This window comes from Loxodonta africana, chromosome 24 (genome assembly GCF_030014295.1).
Source record: "Loxodonta africana isolate mLoxAfr1 chromosome 24, mLoxAfr1.hap2, whole genome shotgun sequence".
Taxonomy (NCBI): Eukaryota; Metazoa; Chordata; class Mammalia; order Proboscidea; family Elephantidae; genus Loxodonta; species Loxodonta africana.
In genome coordinates, this window is record NC_087365.1 from 57,775,402 (window position 1) to 57,798,251 (window position 22,850).

Below are 22,850 nucleotides of genomic sequence, written 5' to 3' on the forward strand. Positions count from 1 at the left end.
AGCAAGCAGGGTTGTGTCGTCTGCATATCTCAGGTTGTTAGTGAGTCTTCCTCCAATCCTGATACCCCATTCTTCTTCATATAGTCCAGCTCCTTGGATTATTTGCTCAGCATACGGATTGAGTAAGTATGGTGAAAGGATACAACCCTGACACACATACCTTTCCTGACTTTAAACCATGCAGTATCCCCTTGTGCGGTTCGAATGACTGCTTCTTGGTTTAAGTAGAGGTTCCTCATGAGCACAATTAAGTGTTCTGGAATTCTAATTCTTCGAAATGTTATCCATAATTTGTTATGATCCACACAGTCGAATGCCTCCGTATAGTCAATAGAACACAGGTAAACATCCTTCTGGTATTCTCTGCTTTCAGCCACGATCCTTCTGACATCACACAATGATATCCTTTGATCCACGTCTTCTTCTGAATCCAGCTTGAATTTCTGGCAGTTCCCTGTTGATGTACTGCTGCAACCACTTTTGAATGATCGTCAGCAAAATTTTACTTGTGTGTATTGTTCGATAATTTCCACCTTCTGTTGGATCACCTTTCTTTGGAATGGGTATAAACATGGATCTCTTCTAGTCCATTGGCCAAGTACCTGTCTTACAAATTTCTTGTCATAGATAAATGAGCACTTCCAATGCTGCATCTGTTTGTTGCATACCATCTCAGTTAGTATTCTGTCAATCCCTGGAGCCTTGCTTATCACTAGTGCCTTCAGTGCAGCTTGGACTTCTTCCTTCAGTACCATCGGTTCTTGATCATATGCTACCTCCTGAAATGGATGAAGGTTGACCAGTTCTTTTGGGTACAGTGACTGTGTATTCTTTTTCCATCTTTTGACGCGTCCTGTATCGTTGAGTATTTTCCCTGTGAATCCTTCAGAATTGCAACTCGAGGCTTGTCTTTTCTCTTCATTTCTTTCAGCTTGAGAAATGCCGAGCATGTTCTTCCCTTTTGGTTTTCTAACTTTGGATCTTTGCACATTCAATTATAATACTTGCTTTGTCATCTCAAGCGCCCTTTGAAATCTGTTCCCCTCTTTGACTTCATCCTTTCTGCCTTTTGCTTTAGCTACTCTACGTTCAAGAGCAACTTTCACAGTCTTTTCTGACATCCATTTTGTTCTTTTCTTTCTTTCCTGTCTTTTTAATGACCTCGTGCCTTCTTCATGTATGATGTCCTTGATGCCATTCCACAACTCTCCTGTTCTTTGGTCATTAGTGTTCAATGCATCAAATCTATTCTTGAGATGGTTTCTAAATACAAGTGGGATATACTCAAGGTTGTACTTTGGCTGTCATGGAATTGTTCTAATTTTCTTCAACTTGAACTTGCATATAAGTAGTTGATGGTCTGTTCCATAGTCGACCCCTGGCCTTGTTCAGACTGATGATATTGAGCTTTTCCATGGTTTCTTTCCACAGATGTAGTTAATTTGATTCCTGTGTATTCCGTCTGGCAAGGTCCAGGTGTATAGCTGCCACTTATGTTGTTGAAAAAGATAATTTGCAATGAATAAGTTGTTGATCTTGCAAAATTCTGTCATACAGTCACCGGCATTTCTGTCACCAAGGGCATTTTCCAATTGACAATCCTTTGTTTCCAACTTTCGTATGCCAGTCGCCAATAATTATCAGTGCACCTTGATTGCATATTCGATTAATTTCAGACTGCAGAAGTTGGTAAAAACTTCAATTTCTTCATCTTTGGGCTTAGTGGTTGGTGTGTAAATTTGAATAATAGTCATATTAACTGAGTTTCCTTGTAGGCATATGGATATTATCCTATCACTCACAGCATTGTACATCAGGATAGATCTTGAAGTGTTCTTTTTGACGATGAATGCAACTCCATTCCTCTTCAATTTGTCATTCCCAGCATAGTAGCCCATATGATTGTCTGATTCAAAATGGCCAATACCAGTGCATTTTAGCTGGCTAACGCCTAGGATGTCGATCTTTATTCGTTCCATTTCATTTTAGACAACTTCCAATTTTCTTAGATTCATACTTCATACATTCCACGTTCTGATTATCAGTGGATGTTTGCAGCTGTTTCTTTTCATTTTGAGTCGTGCCACATCAGCAAATGAAGCTTCCAAAAGCTTGACTCTATCTGTGTCATTAAGGTCAACTCTACTTTTTTTTTTTTTCATTTTTTAAAATTTTTTATGGTGCTTCAAGTGAGAGTTTACAAATCCAGTCTCTCATACAAAATTTTTTATACACTTTGCTATATACTCCTAGTTGCTCTCCCCTAATGAGACAACACACTCCTCTCCACCCTGTATTCCCCATGACCATGCAGCCAGTTCTGTCCCCCTCTGCCTTCTCATCTCCCCTCCAGACCGGAGCTGCCCACATAGTCTCATGTGTCTACTTGAGCCAAGAAGCTCACTCCTCACCGGTATCATTTTCTATCTTACAGTCCAGTCCAATCCCTGTCTGAAGAGTTGGGTTTCGGAATGGTTCCAGTCTTGGGCTAACAGAAGGCCTGGGGACCATGACTTCTGGGGTCCTTCTAGTCTCAGTCAGACCATTAAGTCTGGTAAGGTCAATTCTACTTTGAGGAGGCAGCTCTTCCCAGTCGTATGTTGAGTGCCTTTCAACATGAGGGGCTCATCTTCCAGCACTGTACCCGAAAATGTCCTGCTGCCATTCATAAGGTTTTCACTGGCCAATTTTTTCAGAAGTAGACTGCCAGGTCCTTCTTCCTAGCCTGCCTTAGTCTGGAAGCTTGGCTGAAATCTGACCACCATTGGTGACCCTGTTGGTATTTGAAATGCTAGTGGCATAGCTTCCAGCATCATAGCAACACACAAGCCACTGCAGTACGACAAACTGACAGACATGTGGTGGGTCAGTTGATGGTAAGTGCTAAATGGAAAAAAAAAAAAAAACACAGGATAAAGGGATTTGGGAGTGAGTTCTATTTTAAATGGGGTGGTTGGGGAAGACCACCTCCCTGAGAAGGTGATATTTGAACAGAGATCTGTAGGAAAAAAGTGTGTGAGCCCTGTAAATATTTGTGGGAAGAGCTGTGCAGAAAGAGGGAGGACAAGAGCCAGGCCCTGAGGTGTTGAGGAGCTTGGTGTTCTGGAGGAGCAGCGGGTCATCTGTCTCCTGTGGAGTGATTGAGGGGCAGTGCAGGGGTAGGCTCAGCGGAGGACAGCATTCTGGTTTTTAGGTGCGCCACGGGAAGGACTTTGGGTTTTGTTGATTGAGATGAGAAGCCATGGAGGGTTTTGAACAGGAGTCTTTTTAAATCCCGTTCTGGCTGATGTGGGAAGAATAGGCTATGGGAGATGTTTGTTAGTCAGAAGCCTGCTGTAGTAATCCAGGTTAAGACTGCCAGAGAGGCGGCAGCTTGGTCCAGGGTGGTGGTATTGGAGGTGGTAAGGATACTTCTGTTCCAAGTCCGTTTTCAAGGTTGAGCTGACAGAATTTGCTGGTGGTTCGAGAAGTAGAGTGGGAGCGGGGGAAACGAAGGGGCTTTTGGCCTAAGCAGTTGGGTGAATGAATGGTGGTTTCTTTTACTTAGATGGGAAACACTGGGGAAGCAGTGTTTGTTTTTTGGAGGGAGGAGTGGAATCAAGAGTTCCATTTGGACATGATAAATGATAAGCCCGAGATGCCTAGTACAGCTGCAGGGAGAGATGTTGAATAGGTGGTTGAATCTGGAGCTCAGGGGAGAGGCCCATGCTGCTGTGACACAAAGTCGGCAGTTATCAGCTGATTGTCGGAACATAGGACAGGAAGGAATAATTTCTTCTGACTGGAGAGATTAGGTAAACCTTTCCAAAAGAGAAGACGTTTGAGTGAGATTTGAAGAATGAGTGTGATTTCTAGAGGCAGAGAAAGGGGAAAATAGAAGATATTTTTCATCCCAGTCTCACAGCCTTTTTTTCCCTGGCCTCTTTTTAAATTTGTTTAAAAAGCTGCTGACCTGGTAGATAATCTCTTTTCACCTGTATGGCCACTCAGGCTGTCTATTGAAAAGGAAACCAGACCAGATGACCTGCTAACTGACAAACCACCTGCTGCCATTTCTCATTGTTTACAAGTTGAAAATTCACATTGGACCATCAAGGTGAGGACTTCTCAGTGCAGTGTGCTCCAATCTCCCACGTGTCCTCTGTGGACTGGAATGTGTGGATCTTGGTGGGAGATGGCTGTCATCTCCACTGAAGATTCAACACAGGCAGAGTTGAAACAACAGCTTCTACCCTGAGACATGGGTGCCTCTGCTCTTTCCTCACTCACATCCCTAACCGTTGCCCTGCCTCTGCCTGGTTTGTGTCAAAGAACAAAGCATGTTTGGCCACTCCCTCTTCAGGCAAGATTTTTTTGGGGAATGGAATACCACATGTCCTTTTATTTTTGTGATCACTGTAATCTAGAGTTTTGGGCTTTTAAGTAAAATGTTACTGGATGTTTATAGTCAATAGGATAAAGACTGTGCATTGGAAATGCAGTGTATTAAGTTGTCTCAGATCCTTTTAGAACTGATGTGTAAAATTCATACCCATCAGGTAATGCTGTTGCCTTCAAATGATCTTCAACTGCCTGTGTACTAAACTCTGCCTTAGTGCTGGGTATCGATAGAATGTATTGAGCTTTAGCTCTTATATAAATCTTTTAGCTATTTTTCTATTTATTTAAAAAAAAAATCTAGTGCATTAAAGAAAAGTAGTCATAGTACCGTATTTATCTCCTAGATGGGTGAAGCCTGCCAGTGTTCCAAGTTCACATAATGGCTTTTGTCAGAATGGCAGGTGTGGGCCTTTGTCTTGAATTAATGAGACCATTGCTACTCGAAACATGTTGTAAATGATAACTTTCATTTTTATAAATTACACCAGAATAGCTATTAATGTAGGAATATTGGTTTTCAACAACTCTGCAATTCAGGATTCCAGTGTTTTTGTATATACAAGGCATTCTGGGCAAAAAGAGAATTATCTCAAAAGAATGTTGTCTGGATCTTACATAAGCTACTGATAGCTTTCTTTTTGGGAAAACAATTTAAATATAGAAAAATACAGATAGTATAATAAGTACCTACATACAGAATAAATATTAATAATTTGTTAGACTTGTTTTAAATCTTTAATAAAGCAAATAAAATGTCACTAATAATTTGAAGACATTTCTTCATTCCATCTCTGCCGTCTTTTCCTTATACTCCAGAGGAATGTGGCATGAACGATTTCCGTTTTTCTATATCACTAACATAGTATGGTGCTGCGTGTATCACCTGATACATTTTTGAAACCCGTCTATTGTTGAAATGTAGATCTAGCTCATTCTTTTAAACTGTTGTGTAGTACTTCTTCATAAGAATTTAGCATATTCGTTTTAAGTAGGGTTCTTTATGTAATCTGAATACTAATCACGTATCCACTATAAAACTGCAAATTATCTTTCCGCCTTGTCGGCTGTCCCTGTCCAGCCATCTGTCTTTTTTAGGTAGCTTTCTGGAGGTCGATCCTGGGGCTTCCCTAGGTAGTTGCTTCTGTTGAATTCTCACACCACAACAAGTGCTTCATGGTCTAGTTTTCCCGTCAGTGGAACTGGTGGCAGGCTGTGTTTTAATTTTTCCTGCTCCAAGGGAGCTGAGAAACCAGTGTGTTGAGCAAGCAGCCTGCAAGGTTGCTGTAGTCTATTTTAATCACGCTGGCTCTGGGTTTGATGGTATCTGCAGCGAACGTCCTTGCTGTTGGTGTCTCTTGCTGTTATAATGGGTGTGATATTTCTCAGCAGCTGGCTTTCTCCCCAGGATATAAGGGAGGTTACTTTATTAATTTAGAACATTTTGCATTCTAAGATTTCTTCAGAAAAGTTATGTGTCTACGAGTAAGATTATTTCAAAATAAGAGCTATTCAATTAAGCTTTCTGCTGAAATATTGGAATACAATGTCTGCCATTAAAAACACATTGGTTGCAGAGTTTTATTTTTGTTTCCAAAACATCAATTTAATGTGTGAGCTAACAATTCAATCAGGAAAATAGATTTTTTAAAAAAGAAACTTCTCCCAGTGCTCTTACTCTTGAATTCACGCTGATTTAAAAGCTCACTCACTTTGAATGTCTGTTACTGTGATATCTTTCTTTCATTTTTCAGGGGAGCAACTTAAAAAATTATCATAGAGTGATGATGATGAAAACACGATTGGCACAAATAAACATTATTAATCCTTTCAGCCTGTGTGTGAGCAGCACTCATTCAGCATGACTGAACCCCTTCATCTGTCTGTGAGCAGCACCGTTCAGCATGACTGAACCCCTTCATCTGTGTGTGAGCGGCACCCATTCAGCATGACTGAACCCCTTCATCTGTGTGTGAGCAGCACCCATTCAGCATGACTGAACCCCTTCACCTGTGTGTGAGCAGCACCCATTCAGCATGACTGAACCCCTTCATCTGTCTGTGAGCAGCACCCATTCAGCATGACCGAACCCCTTCACCTGTGTGTGAGCAGTACCCATTCAGCATGACCGAACCCCTTCACCTGTGTGTGAGCAGCACCCATTCAGCATGACTGAACCCCTTCATCTGTCTGTGAGCAGCACCCATTCAGCATGACTGAACCCCTTCATCTGTCTGTGAGCAGCACCCATTCAGCATGACTGAACCCCTTCACCTGTGTGTGAGCAGCACCCATTCAGCATGACCGAACCCCTTCACCTGTGTATGAACAGCACCGTTGAGCATGACTGAACCCCTTCATCTGTGTGAGCAGCACCCATTCAGCATGACTAAACCCCTTCACCTGTGTGTGAGCAGCACCCATTCAGCATGACTTCAGTTCCTGGGTATGGAGAAGGTGGGTTCAGTCATGTGACCTTTGAAGAAGTGGGGCGCTCATGCATGAGGTGCACATGGATTGCCCTTTTACTGTGTTCTGGGCTCTGGATACAGCGATGAGTAGGACCGGCACAGCCCCTGTCAGGTGGTGGTTTAGCTGGGGAGACGGGAGAGGGGCAATCAGAATATCAGTTGATGGCAAGGCCTGTGCAGAGGAGTAAAGCCATCCTATGAGTGAAGTGGGGCATGGGCGCGGCCAGTCATTGGGTCATTCCACACTTTTGTGGAATTTGCTCTGTATCTGGACATTCTTCAGGTGCTGTTGGTCGGTAGTTTTCCTGGAGTTTCCATTTTAGAAGGGGAAGGCTTCGGTAAACAAGAAATGCCATGAAGTGGGGAACTGCACTGCAGACACTTAGGGAATACAGAAAGGATTATACATGACACGGGGTATAAAAATATTATTCACATTGTTAGAGAGTAATTTCTCCTTTCTCCCAAATTCATATTGCTTCATTTTCCTCTTTGACCTCCCATTTCACGTTTTGTTTACTTTCTAGTTTTTATATAAATATTTATCTGAAATAAGAAATAAAAAATTAGAAGAAAAATGATTAAAAGTGTGTGGCTGTAGTTTTACAGAAACCAAGTCGTTCACTTAATCCCTTAAAAGAAAAAAAATCTAACTTTCGAAAGAGATTTTGTTTGTAAAATTGACTCTGTAAGCAATGTGTAAATTCATCGGTGATAAATATGTATGTTGGTCTAGGAAAATCTCGTTTTTTACATGATGTTACAATGGAAATGGCAGTTTTATGAAAGGGAATAGTAAAAACCTGAATGATGCCCATAAGCCCTTACATCATTTTTATTGAGATTTTCGTGTATTCTAATTTATTAATGCAGGGGAAAAGGAGAACAGTAACATGGTTTATCTCCTGTAATGACTCAAATCGAATAGAATTTATTTTCAATAAAATTCTTAGAGTTAATTGCCCAGGGTGGGGAGAGGAAAGTTGGCCTGTTTTTAGAAAATGTCTTAATTTTTACCTATGGGACTTTGCTGTTTTACCAATGATGTTGTTCCTTTGTATGTGTTTTCAGTATAGCTCTTACCAGGGTTTTTTTTTTTTTTAAACTAATAAAATCTATGTAAGGGCTTCCAGGAAATTCTTAACACTTGGATTGAGTGTTGGGAGTTGGGGAATCTGGCGTATTTATTTTATCCTTATTATTGCAAATATTCGTCCTTTGATCATTTAGACTACATTTTCTGTGGCTCCCTGAGGCTGAAGCACTGTGCAGATTGCTATGTAATAGACTGAGCTGGGGGAGAGTTCCAAAAACAGCGGAGTGTTTACAGTTAAACTGGGTTTATTTTTGTGGAGTACCAGAAGAAGAGATCAATGTAAGAGATAAACAGATACATACCTCCACCTGGACTCCCCTTTCCCCCTCAACTTCATTAGGGAGGGAGGGGAGGAAGAGACACTAGAATCTGAGTTGGAAACAAGTAGTCTTCATTTCATCAGGGTGAAATCTTGCCAGCTTCTGTATTTTCTGCTCTCACTGTACTTCTAACCACCTTAGAAAAACGTGGTTTTTGGATGTGTTTGGGGCCATTATGAATTCTGGGCATTCTGATCTGAAGAGGCTTCCGTACTCTTGAGGCAGAATTAGGTGGAAACTAATCACTTCAAGCTTCTATTGGAAAGTTTTGAGGCCTCCGAGAGCTTATGACTCACATTTAAACTATCATTGAGTACCTTTCCCCCAGTCTTTAAACTTGAAAGCTCACCCCCTTCCTTTGCAGTGTCTCTGTGTAGGTACACATTTTTGTCCACCTTCTTCTCCTGCCCCCGCACTGTGGGGCTATTTGAGTTGGACTCTGTTTACCTGGAGCCCTTGTGACTGGCATTTTTATGCAGGGCCAGGAAATGCATGTCCTTGATTTGCTTTTGCCTGTGTAGGTTTGTGTGCTGTTTGTAAGTGTCTGTGTGTGTATATTTAATTGATTTCTCTGACCCCAGAAAATCAGAGCTGAGTTTCACTGTATTTTCCTTTTACCGTTGCTAAAGTGATCCCCACCCTAAGCAGGCAAAGAGACGTATTGGGAGATCAGATTTCCTCTGTTTTCACCATGAGTTAACTGCTTGTGTGGAGAGTGGGAAAGGGTAGATAGAGTCACAGAGCCCTGGCTTCCCTAATCCCCAGGACACCGCCTCAGGACCAGGTGTCCTGTTTTTCCCTTGAGGCCAAAAACTTGATATCAGGTGGAGCACCATCAGCACCTGGCTCTTCCTCCCCGTTGTTGCTGAAAATCCTCTTGGGACATGGGTTACCTGCCCTCCTTTGTAAGCTTTTGGTTTTCAATGAGGTGAATTAGTATGTACAGGGAGGATTGTTTGTGATAGTAGGTGAGACACATCCCAAAGACTCTGCCTTTCCCTGCAGCTACATCTGCAGACCCTTGAAAATGCCTCCTTCCTGGGGCTTCCAGCCTCACTCCCAGGGTACCACAGGCAGGGCTTACTGGAAGGGTGAGAAAATGGAGATATTCTCCTCAGGCATTTCACCCTTCAAGGTGTCATTGCCTGCAAAATGAGAACCTCCAAACAACAGACAGTCCAGTAGTACAGTCATGTCAGCTACAACGCAACACAGACATTCCTAAAAATCACCACACTATGCAAAATTCCGTCATGAAAACCACAGGGTTTATGGGGGAAATGGGACGAGGTGCACAACACTTCAAAAACTTCGTCAGTGACACACACGTAAGAAAATACCAGTACCAGTTGCCATCCAGTCAGCTCCTATTCATGGTGACCCCATGTTTGTCAGAGTAGAACTGCTCTCCATAGGATTGTCAGTGGCGTATTTTGCAGAAGTAGATCACCAGGCTTTCTTCCAAGGCACCTCTGGGTGGACTGGACTATCCAAGAGCAGCCAAGTGCATTGACTTTTTGCACCACCCAGGAGCTCCAAAGACAGGAACCTAATAAAAACAATAGCACAGTTTTACATGTGTTAGATGACATGACAGTGAATCTGCACTTCACCATGAAGAAGACCTGAAGTTTGCCTGTGGAGCTGGATGTCCTCAGAGAGGTTACAGCCTGTGAGTTACTGTGAAGTGGTGGCAGCGGTAACTTGAAATCATACAGAAAGTTGTAACACGAGATACAGATGGACATGGCTTATAACTCATGCAGTGAGCTGAGGCAGCTAGTGGGTGTTTCAGGTGTGTGTGTGTTTTGTGTATTTTCACATAGCTAAGTTCAACATTGTGAAAAATGGGAATTCCAGAATGTTTAATTGTGCTCATGCAGAACTTGCTTATAGACCAAGAGGCATTCGAATACAGCAGCGGAATACTGCATGGTTTAAAAGTCAAGAAAGGTATGTGTCAGATTTGCATCCTTTCACCATACTTATTCAATCTGTATGCTGAGCAAATAATCCGGGAAGCCAGACTGTATGAAGAAGAACACAGCATCAGGATTGGTAGACGACTCATTAACTACCTGAGATACGCAGATGACACAGCCTTGCTTGCTGAAAGTGAAGAGGACTTGAAGCACTTACTAATGAAGATCAAAGACCACAGCCTTCAGTATGGATTACACCTCAACATAAAGAGAACAGAATCCTCACGACTGGATCAATAAGCAACATGATGATTAAGGGAGAAAAGATTGAAGTTCTCAAGGATTTCATTTAACTTGAATCCACAATCAACGCCCATGGAAGCGGCAGTCAGGAAATCAAAGGATATATTGCATTGGGCAAATCTGCTGCAAAAGATCTCTTTAAAGTTTTGAAAAGTAAAGGTGTCACTTTGAGGACTAAGGTGTGCCTGACCCAAGCCATGGTATTTTCAGTCACCTCGTATGCATGCAATCTCTGGTATTGTTTGTGTCACCAACGTCATATTTTCCAACTACTGATCCTTCCTCTTTGTTTCCAACTTTTGCATTCCAGTCACCAGTAATTATCAATGCACCCTAATTGCATGTTCAGTCAATTTCAGGCTGCAGACGTTAGTAAAAATCTTCAATTTCTTCATCTTTGGCCTTAGTGATTGGTGTATAAATTTGAATAATAGTTGTATTAACTGAGTTTCCTTGTAGGTGTATGGATTTTTTCCTATCACTCACAGCATTGTACATCAGGATAGATCTTGAAATATTCTTTTTGATGATGAATGCAAAGCCATTCCTCTTCGGGCTGCCGTTCCCTGCACAGTAGACTATATGATTGTCTGATTCAAAATGGCCAATACCAGTCCATTTCAGCTAACTAATGCCTAGGATAGCAATCTTTATGTGTTCCATTTCATTTTAGACAACTTCCAATTTTCCTAGATTCATACTTCATACATTCCACATTCTATTAGCGGATGTTTGCAGCTGTTTCTTTTCATTTTGAGGGTGCTACATCAGCAAACAAATGTCTTGAAAGCTTGACTCCATCCACATCTTTATGGCTGGCTCTACTTTAGGAGGCAGCTCTTCCCAGTCATATTTTAGTGTCTTCCACTCTGAGGGGCTCATCTTTTGGCATACAGTGTTTTGCTGCTATTCTAATTCTTTTCAGAAGTAGACTGTTAGGTCCTTCTTCTTAGGCTGTCTTAGTCTGGAAGCTCAGCTGAAACCTGTCTGCCATGGTTGGCCATACTGGTGTTTGAATACCTGTGGCATAGCCTCCAGCGTCACAGTAACATGCCAGCGCCCAGAATACAACAAAATGACAGGTGCATGGAGGCAAAGAGAATTACAAAGGTGTTAAAAAAAAGTATGACCTTGAGTATATCCCATCTGAATTTAGAAACCACCTCAGGAATAGATTTGACCTGTTGAACACTAATGGCAGAAGACCAGATGAGTTGTGGAATGACCTCAAGAACATGATACATGAAGAAAGCAAGAGGGCATTAAAAAGACAGGAAAGAAAGAAAAGACCAAAGTGGATGGCAGAAGAGACTCTGAACTTTGCTGTTGAATGTCAGGTAGCTAAAGCAAATGGAAGACATGATGCAGTAAAAGAGATGAACGGGAGATTTCAAAGGGTAGCTTGGGAAGACAAAGTAAAGTATTATAGTGACATGTGTGAAGACCTGGAGTTAGAAAACCAAAAGGGAAGAACACACTCGGCATTTCTCAAGCTGAAAGAACTGAAGAACGAATTCAAGCCTCGAGTTGCAATAGTGAAGGATTCCATGGGGAAAATATTAAACAACACAGAAAACATCAAAAGAAGATGGAAGGAATACACACAGTCACTATACCAAGAAGAATTGGTCTCGTTGAGGTACCTACAATTTCAGGAGGTAGCTTATGATCAGGAATCAATGGTACTGAAGGGGGAGGCGAAAGCTGCACTGAAGGCATTAGCGAAAAAACAAGGCTTCAGGAATTGATGGAATACCAATTGAGATGTTTTAGCAAAAGGATGCAGTGCTGGAAGTGCTTAGTCATCTATGCCAAGAAATTTGGAAGACAGCTGTCTGGCCAACTGACCAGAAAAGATCCATATTTCTGCTATTCCAAAGAAAAGTGATCCAACAAAATGGGGAAATTATTGAAAAATATCATTAATATCACACGCAAGTAAAATTTTGCTGAAGATTGTTCAAAAGCAGCTGCAGCAGTACATCGATAGAAAACTGCCAGAAATTCAAGCTGGATTTAGAAGAGGACATAGAACGAGGGATATCACTGCTGATGCCAGATGGATCCTGCCTAAAAGCAGAGAATACCAGAAAGATATTTACCTGTGTTTTATTGACTATACAAAGGCATTTGACTGTGTGGATCATTACAATTATGGATATAACATTGCGAAGAATGGGAATTCCAGAACACTTAATTGTGCTCATGAGGAGCCCGTACATAGACCAAGTGGCAGTTGTTTGAACTGTGCAAGGGGATGCCGCATGGTTTAAAGTCAGGAAAGGTGTGCGTCAGAGTTGTATCCTTTTACCATACTTATTCAGTCTGTATGCTGAGCAAATAATCCGAGAAGCTGGACTATATGAATAAGAATGGGGCATCAGGATTGGAGGAAGGCTTATTAACAGCTTGCAATATGCAGATGACACAACCTTGCTTGCTGAAAGTGCGGAGGACTTAAAGCACTTACTGATGAAGATCAAAGCCTTCAGTATGGATTGCACCTCGACATAAAGAGAACAGAAATCCTCACAACTGTGCCAATAAGCAACATCATGATAAACAAGGAATGATTGACGTTGTCAAGGATTTCATTTTACTTGGATTCGTAGTCAACATCCACGGAGGCAGCAGGAAGACCGGTGAAAAGTTGATGCGTTTGAATTGTGGTGTTGGTAAAGATTGTTTCGTATACTACAGACTGCCAGGAGGATGAACAGTTCTGTCTTGAAAGAAATACAGCCAGAGTGCTCCTTGGAAGCGAGAATTTCGAGACTTCCTCTCAAGTACTTTGGGCATGTTATCAGGAGGGCCCAGTCCCTGGAGAAGGACATCATGCTTGGTAAAGTAGAGGGTCAGTGAAAAAGAGGAAGACCCTTAATGAGATGAATTAACACAGTGGCTGCAACAGTAGGCTCAAAGATAATGATTGTGAGGATGGTGCAGGACCAGGCAGTGCTTTGTTCTGTTGTACATAGGGTTGCTGTGAGTGGGAGCCGACTTGATGGCACCTAACAACAACAGGTTCAGTAGGTACTGGCTTTTGTGTTCAGCCAGTATTTCTTGCAGACAGAATCGTGCGTAAGCAAATGGAAGCTTGTTTGATTCTTGGATCGTCCCTCTGATATGCACATCAATCACACTGGAACAAATTTGCGGTTTCAAAATGAGCCTTATAGCAGAACTGGCTGTGGTTTATTTGACTTGCTTTTCTTCCTTTCCACTATTATTGATTTCTTAATTTATATTTAAGTTAAGCCCGTATCAGATTGATTTTTTTCATACCCTGAGCACCTCTAGAGGAGAGAAACCAGCCTGCTGTTTTAATTTGGCCCGAGTCAATGCACAGGGTAGCTTCCTTCCTGGAGACTAGATCTACTGAGGCCTGGACTAGATCCACGCATGGTGCTGGGAATACAGACATGAATGAGATGTAATCTGTGTCCTCAGGAACGTAGAGTCTTGTTAAAAATTCTTCAGAGCACCAACTTGAGTGCCTTTGTTAGATCTTCTTAGACTAGGGGCAGATGAACCAATATGCAGTGTTTCTTGCTTTGTGAACATGAGTGCACACATGTCTCCCCACCCTCATCTCCTCCCTCCTGGTACACTTAGAGACAGGAGTAAAGACCTTGCCCAGAGGAGTCACCAGGTAGAACTGATTCTCATGTGCTGAGTGTGGACACTGGAAAACGGGTTGAAAAGGACCTAACAGTCTTCTAGTTCAGCCTTTCCCACCTCCCTCCCACCTGATTCCTCAATAAACCTGTGGTCAGGGGTCCATGGTAGATTGGCAAAAAAAAAAAAAGTCTCCAGGGAATGTGCATAGTATAATCCCACCCCCTCCCATGTATGTATGTTGTTTGTATATGTGTAGGTGTTGTGAATAGTATGATCCCATCCCCCCGTGTATGTTTGTGTAAGTGTAGATGATGTGAATAGTGTAATCCCATCCCCCCAATGTATGTATTGTTTGTATAAGTACAGATGATGTGGAAAGAGTTCCCTCCCATATGTTTTTTAAAATTTTATTTTGTTGCTGTCGAGAATGTTGTTGTCAGGTGCTGAGTATTTGGTTCTGACTTATGGAAACCCTATGGACAACAGAACGGTCTTGCACCATCTTCACAATCATTGCTATGTTTGAGCCCATTGTTGCAGCCACTGTGTCAGTCCATCTTGTTGAGGGTCTTCTCTTTTTCACTAACCTTCTAATTTAACAAGCATGATGTTCTTCTCCAGGGACTGGTTCCTCCTGATAGCATATCCAAAGTATGTGAGATGAAGTCTCACCATCTTTGCTTCTAAGGAGCATTCTGGCCGTACTTCTTCCAAGACAGATTTGTTCATTCTTTTGGCAGTCCATGGTATATTCAGTATTCTTCACCAACACCATAATTCAAAGGTGTCAGTTCTTCTTCGGTCTTCCTTATTTGTTGTCTAGCTGTCACATGTGTATGAGGTAATTAAAAATACCATGGATTAGGCCAAGCACACCTTAGTCCTTGAAGTTCTGTCTTTACTTTTTAACACTTGAAAGAGGTCTTTGTAGTAGATTTGCCCAGTGCAATATATCGTTTGATTTCTTGACTGTTGTTTCTGTGGGCATTGATTGTGGATCCAATAAAATGAAATCCTCGACAACTTCAGTCTTATCCATTTATCATGGTGTTGCTCATTGGTCCAGTTGTGAGGATTTTTGTTTTCTTTATGTTGAGGTATAATCCATATTGAAGGCTGTGGTCTTTGATCTTCATCAGTAAGTGCTTCAAGTGCTCTTCACTTTCAGCAAGTAAGATTGTGTCTTCTGCATATCACCGGTTATTAATGAGTCTTCTTCAAGCCCTGATGCTGTGTTCTTCTTCATGTAGTCTGGCTTCTTGGATTATTTGCTCAGCGTACAGATTGAATAAGTATTGTGAAAGGATACAACCCTGCTGCACACCTTTCCTGATTTTAAACCAGGGTGCATCCTCTTGTTCTGTTTGAACAACTGCCTCTTCGTCTGTATACAGGTTCCTCATGAGCACAATTAAGTACTCTGGAATTCCCATTCTTTGCAATGTTAACTATAATTTGTTATGATCCACGCAGTTGAATGCCTTCGCATAGTCAGTAAAACACAGGTAAATATCTTTCTGGTATTCTCTGCTTTTGGCCAAGATCCATGTGACATCAGCAATGATGTCCCTTGTTCCACATCCTCTTCTGAATGTAACGAGTTTCTGGCAGTTCCTTTTCAATATACTGCTGCACCCATTTTTTAATTATCTTCAGCAAGATTTTACTTGCGTGTAATGTTAATGATATTGTTCGATAATTTCCACATTCTGTTGGTCACCTTTCTTTGGAATGAGTGCAAATATGGGTCTCTTCCAGTTGGTGTTCCAGGTAGCTGTCTTCCAAATATCTTGACATAGATGAGTGAACACCTCCAGCGCTGCATCAGTTTGTTGAAACGTCTCAGTTGGTATTGCATGAATTCTTGGAGCCTTGTTTTTCACCAGTGCCCTCAGTGCAGCTTGGACTTATTACTTAAGTACCATTGGTTCTTGATCATATGGTACCTTCCAAAATGGTTGAATGTCAACCATTTCTTTTTGGTACAATGATTGTGTATTCCTTCCATCTTCTTAAGATGCTTCCTGTGTTGTTCAGTATTTTGCCCATGGAATACTTCAGTATTGCAACTCAGGGCTTCAATTTTTTCTTCAGTTCTTTCAGCTTGAGAAATACCAAGTGTGTTCTTCCCTCTTGGTTTTCTAATTCCAGGTCTTTGCACATGTCATTAGAATACTTTGTCTTCCCGAGCTACCCTTTGAAATCTTCTCAGCCCTTTTACGTCTTCATTTCTTCCTTTCCCTTTAGCTACTCTCTGTTGAAGAGCAAGTTTCAGAGTCTCTTCTCACATCCATTTTGGTCTTTTATTCTCTTTTTAATGACCTTTTGCTTCATGTATGCCATCTTTATGATTTTTTTTTTTCCTTAAACTAATGTTGTATTTTCAGGGAAGGTTTACACAGCAGATTAAGTTCTCATTCAATTTCTACACAAATTGTTCAGTGCCATATATTACATTCTTCACAATGTGTGGACATTCTCAGTGTTTCTGTTCTGGTTGTTCCCGTTTCTATTAATCTAGTTCCCCTGCTTCTTTACATTCTCATCTTTGGTTTTTGTTTAAGTTTTTTATTGTGCTTTAGGTGAAAGGTTACAGAGCAAATTAGTTTCCCATTTGATAGTTTGTACATAAAGTGTTCCATGACATCGGTTGCATTCCCCACAATGTGTCAGCATTCTCCCCATTTCTGCCCAGGTTTCTCCATTTCCTTTTGTATGGGTTTTCTACCCCTTCCTTTCCTTCTGGGCAGATGTTTTCCTTTTGATCTTATATAATTGATCGTGGTAAGAAACACATTCCTCTTGAATGTTATTGTTTACTTTATGGGCCTATTGTTCGGCTGAAAGGGTCTCCAGGAAAGGCTTCATTCCTGTCTGAAGGGTCTCGGGGGTTCCTCCAGTCTTTGTCAGACCAGTAAGTCTGGTCTCTTTTGTGAATTTGATTTTTTGTTCTACATTTTTACTCCTGCTCTGTCCGGGAGCCTCTGTTGTGATCCCAGTTGGAGCAGTTGGTAGTGGTAGCTGGGCACCAGTTAGTTCTTCTGGCCTCGGGGGTTATGTAGGCTGTGATTCCTGTGGTGTCTTAGTCCTTTGAACTAATTGCTCCCTTCGGTCTTTGGTGTTTTCTGTTTTTTTTTTAATTAACTTTTATTGAACTTCAAGCAAACGTTTACAAATCAAGTCAGACTGTCACATATAAGTTTATATACACCTTACTCCGTTCTCCCACTTGCTCTCCCCCTAATGAGTCAGCCCTTCCAGTCTCTCCTTTCGTGACAATTTTGCCAGCTTCCAACTCTGTCTATCCTCCCATCCCCCCTCCAGACAGGAGATGCCAACACAGTCTCAAGTGTCCACCTGATATCATTAGCTCACTCTTCATCAGCATCTCTCTCCTACCCACTGTCCAGTCCCTTTCATGACTGGTGAGTTGTCTTCGGGAATGGTTCCTGTCCTGGGCCAACAGAAGGTTTGAGGACCATGACTGCCGGAATTCCTCTAGTCTCAGTCAGGCCATTAAGTCTGGTCTTTTTATGAGAATTTGGGGTCTGCATCCCACTGATCTCCTGCTCCCTCAGGGGTTCTCTGTTGTGCTCCCTGCCAGGGCAGTCATCGGTTGTAGCCGGGCACCATCTAGTTCTTCTGGTCTCAGGATGATGTAAGTCTCTAGTTCATGTGGCCCTTTCTGTCTTTTGGGCTCTTAGTTATCGTGTGGCCTTGGTGTTCTTCATTCTCCTTTGATCCAGGTGGGTTGAGACCAATTGATGCCTCTTAGATGGCCACTTGTTAGCATTTAAGACCCCAGATGCCACATTTCAAAGTGGGATTCTTTGGTGTTTCTTACTCTCCTTTGCTGTGAATGGGAAGAGACCAATAGTTGTATCTTAGATGGCTGCTTGCAAGCTTTTAAGACCCCAGATGCTACTCACCAAGGTAGGGTGTAGAACTTTGTCTTTATGAACTGTGTTTTGTACCAGTAGACATATAGATGTCCCCCAAGCCTATGGTTCTTCGCCTTCTAGCCTAGAAATCTTGTCCTGTGAGGTCTTTGCTTATGTCTTAGAACTTTCTGTAACTGTGCCCGTGTATGCTCTATTGTCTATGTTAATATACGTGCAGCACCAACAATTATGTATGTAGAAATAACCACAACCAAACCTATATTGGCAGGCGGGTGTGCTCTCTTACACCCTCCCACATCTCTTTAGCATACCTATCTACCTATGTATCCATTTGTAAATTATTGTTTGTTAAGACTTTTGTTGCAGAATTGTCTGTGTTATAGTAATTATGTTGTTGTTGTCGTTAGGTGCCATCGAGTCGGTTCTGACTCATAGCAACCCTGTGTGCAACACTTAGTTGCCCTTTATTCTTATTTCCTCTCAGTGTCATCTTGTGCTGACTTCTCCCATATTGTGTATTGCCTTTCCCTTCACCAATATTAACATGTCTTCTACCTAGCTAGTAATTTTTATGATGTCCTTTATATCACCCTGGAGCCCTGGTGACCCAGTGGTTAAGTCTGCGGCTGCTAACCAAAAGGTCAGCAGTTTGAATCCACCAACCACTCCTTGGAAACCCTGTGGGTTAGTTCTGCTCTGTCCTGTCCAGTTGCTATGAGTCAGAATCGACTCGATAGCAACGGGTTTTTGTATCATCCCACAGCTCATTCTTTCACCTTGAGAAATGCCAAGCTCCCTTTTGGTTTTCTAACTCCAGGTCTTTGCACATTTCGTTATAATACTTTACTTTGTCTTCTTGAGCTGCCTTTTGAAATCTTCTGTTTAGCTATTTTACTTCATTATTTTATCCATTTGCCTTAGCTACTCTATGTTCAAAAGCAAGTTTCAGAGTTTCTTCTGAGATCTGTTTTGGCCTTTTCTTTCCTTTCTTTTTAATGACCTTTTGCTTTCTTTATGTATGATTGTCCTTGATGTCATTCCACAATTCGTCTGGTTGTTGGTCATTAGTGTTCAGTGCGTCAAATCTCTTCTTGAGATAGTCTCCAAATTCAGGTGGGATATGTTCAAGGTCATATTTTAGCTCTTGTGGACTTGTTTTAATTTTCTTCAGCTTCACCTTGAACTTGCATATGAGCAGTTGATGGTCCGTTCCGCAGTCAGCCCCTGGCCTTGTTCTAACTGATGATATTGAGCCTTTCCATCGTCTCTTTCCACAGATGTAGTCGTTTTTATTCCTGTGTATCCCATCCAACGAGGTCCAGCCATTGTATGTTTTTGAAAAGAGGTATTTGCTGTGAATAAGTCATTGGTCTTGCAGACTTCTATCATGTGATCTCTGGCATCGTTTCTATTACCAAGGTTGTATTTTCCAACTACCGATCCTTCTTCCTTGTTCCCAGCTTTCACATTCCAATCACCGGTAATTATCAGTGCATCTTGATTGCATGCTTGATGAATTTCAGACTGCAGAAGTTGGTAACAATCTTCAATTTCTTCATCTTTGGCGTTGGTGGTTGGTGTGTAAATTTGAATAATAGTCATATTAACTGGGCTTCCTTGTAGGTGTATGAATATTATCCTATCACTGACAGCGTTGTACATCAGGATCTTGAAATACTCTTTTTGTTGATGAATGCGATGCCATTCCATTTCAGGTTGTCATCCCTGGCATAGTAGACCATATAATTGTCTGATTTAGAATGGCAAGCACCAGTCCATTTCAGTTCACTAATGCCTAGGATATCTATCTTTATGCGGTTCATTTCATTTTTGACGACTTCCAATTTTCCTAGATTCATACTTCATACATTCCATATTCTGATTATTAATGTATGTTTGCAGCTGTCTCTTCTCATTTTGAGTCGTGCCACATCAGCAAATGAAGATCCTGAAAGCTGGACTCCACCACGTCTTTAAGGTCAAATTTACCTTGAGGAGACAGCCCTTCCTCAGTCTTATTTTTTCCCCAGTCATATTTTGAGTGCCTTCCAACCTGAGGTACTCATCTTCCCACACTGTATCATGCAGTGTTCTACTGCTATTCATAAGGTTTTCATTTGCCAATTTTTTAAGAAGTAGATTACCAGGTCCATCTTCCTCATCTCTTTTAGTCTGGAAGCTCCGCTGAAACCTGTCCACCGTGGGTGACCCTGCTGGTATTAGAAATGTGGGTGTCATAGCTTCTAGCATCACAACAACACACAAGCCACCACAGCATGACAAATTGACAGATGAGTGGTGGTTGTTGAGAATATACAGCAAAACATACACCAATTCAGCAGTTTCTACATATACTATTTAGTGACATTGATTACATTCTTCAAGTTGTGCAACCATTCTCACCCTCCTTTTCTGAGTTGTTCCTCTCCCATTGACATAAATTCACTGCCCCCTAAGGTTCCTATCTAATATTTCGAGTTGCTGATGTCAGTTTGATCCCATATAGGTAATTCTTAAAAGAGCATAATGCTCAAGGAAGATATTTTTTTACAAGTTAAGCTAAACTCTTGTTTGGTCTTAAGATGACTTTAGGGGTTATTTTTGGTTTAAGGTTTAAAGATTATCTTAGGGCAGTAGTTTCAGGGGATCATCCATCCTTCATGGCTCCAGGAGGTCTGGAGTCCATGAAAATTTGAAATTCTGTTCTGTATTTTCCCCTTTTTGATCAAAGATTCTTTTGTGGAATCTTTGATGAAAACGTTTAGCAGTGGTAGCTGGGCATCATCCAATTCTCTGGCCTCATGGCAAAGGAGTCGATTGTTCATGGAGGCAATTAACCACACATTCCATTTCCTTCTCCTATTCCCAACTCTTTTTCTTCCTCTTTTGCTGCAGGTGAGTAGAGACCAGCTGTTGTGGCTTTAAGACTCCAGGTACTATGCAGTGGCTTAGGAGGTAGAACAGAAGCGCTAAACATGTTTTTAGGCCAGTTGACTGGGACATCCCATAAAACCATGACCGTAAACTTCGAAGGAAACCCTGGTGGCCTAGTGGTTACGTGCTACGGCTGTTAACCGAAGGGTTGGAAGTTTGAATCCGCCAGGCGCTCCTTGGAAACTCTATGGGGCAGTTCTACTCTGTCCTACAGGGTCGCTATGAGCCAGAGCCAACTCAACGGCACTGGGTTTGGTTTTGGTTTGGTTAAACTTCGAAACCAAGAAACCAAATCCCAGGAGGTTTTTGGTTGTACGTAAGCGGCCTCAGCCACTGCTCTTTTTTTTTTTTCTGTCATTGTTGTAGATAATATCTATCACACAACTTTTGCCAGTTCAACTTTTCACAGGTGTGCAGCTCATTGACAGCAATGACAATATCCCTCCTCTGTTTTTAATATTATTACCTCAGGGGACTTGGGAAAGATTATTAACTTTTTTTTATACATCTTTTGTTTGGTTTGTTTTAAGAAGCATGTATTACTCTTTAATTAAAAAAATCTAAGGTTGAAAATGAAATTAATAAAAATACCCTAAGGGCCCTGAGCTTTGTTTTAATCTTTCCAGTGGCCTGCATAGTTAAGACTGAATATGACGTTTTGGGTGTTGGCTGCTTGCCAGGACTCTGAACTTCTTGCTGTAGCCTCCCGTGATATTAATTTTTCTGGCAGCTGCACTACATTGTTGGGGGTTTCTGGGGTTAGAGCCTTTAACATCCCAAAGTCTGCCTTTTCTTTGTATTTCCTAATCTTGGCACACTCTGTACTTGATAATCTTTTTTGGGCCCATGTCTAGTCCTTTTTACCCTGTTAGATTTCATCTTGCCATTATGGAAGTCAGTATTTAGCACAGTTCAGAACTGACCTTGGATTCAGGATACCCAGGTTCAAATCCTACCCACCACTGACTAGTAGTGAAAATTTGAACGGGTAATTGGTCTTGCCTTGAGCCTCAGTTTTCTCATCTGTTAAGCAGCAGTATTAATGGAGTTAGGAGGTTTCAGTGAGCGCCTGCATGCTAGAACAACACTCCCTGGGTGTCTGGTGGCGTGCTGAGAGCTTGGTGACTGCCTGCCATTACTGCTCCTGCACTCACCTCAGCTCATCGCCCGTCCACAGATCTGTCACTGAGATCATTCCTGCTCTTGGCTCTTCCCTTAACCATATTCCACATCCTTCCAACCCCCAGAATGTAAACGAGCTGATCTTCTGAACTTTCTTCACAAGACCCCCAATCAGTCTCTATTTCATTCCGCAGGTCCCTTCACCGATGTTGTCACCACCAACCTAAAGCTTGGCAACCCGACAGACCGAAATGTGTGTTTTAAAGTGAAGACCACGGCTCCACGTAGGTACTGCGTGAGGCCCAACAGTGGGATCATTGATGCGGGAGCATCCATTAATGTATCTGGTAAGTCCTGGGCCTGGAGGCCAGCAGGGTGGGTTAAAGAAGGCCCCCTAGAACCAGGAGATTTTCTGAAAACTTGTATGTGCAGTGTAGCAAAATAAGATGCTAGACTCCCCTCACCCCAACCCCCAGCCCCTGATTCAAAAGCTTAGTAGGTCCCACTTCTCTTGGTTTGTCCATTATTAATGCCTCTTTGGTTTAGTGCTTCCAGCCTTTGTGTCTCTGCAGTTAGAGCAAAATTAAAAGGATAACCTCAGACTTGACTCGAGAATGAGTTTGGTTTTCACTCCCTTGAAATTAAATCTGCCCTTTGGCAATAAATAAAAAAGGGCTAAACAAACTTAATTTTACTTTGTGGGAGGAAGCTAAATGGAGTTATTTTCTTATTTAAGCTAAATGATTTCTGACATTAAGCTCATGTCACTTCCAGTGATTGGT

At 41.8% G+C, this 22,850-nt stretch overlaps 1 protein-coding gene across 2 annotated transcripts in view; it reads left to right on the plus strand.

Annotated features, from left to right (window-relative positions):
• Positions 1-22,850, plus strand: part of VAPB (VAMP associated protein B and C) — a 71,945-nt gene that overhangs the window by 23,014 nt on the left and 26,081 nt on the right. The window contains exons 2-3 of one of the 2 annotated variants that reach the window (XM_010599461.3): positions 6,132-6,834; positions 22,263-22,415. In XM_010599461.3, the coding sequence (XP_010597763.1) occupies positions 6,807-6,834; positions 22,263-22,415 (181 nt within the window). In that variant the 5' untranslated portion in view covers positions 6,132-6,806. The remainder of the gene's footprint in view (positions 1-6,131; positions 6,835-22,262; positions 22,416-22,850) is intronic. The other variant, XM_003419916.4, reaches the window with a different exon arrangement.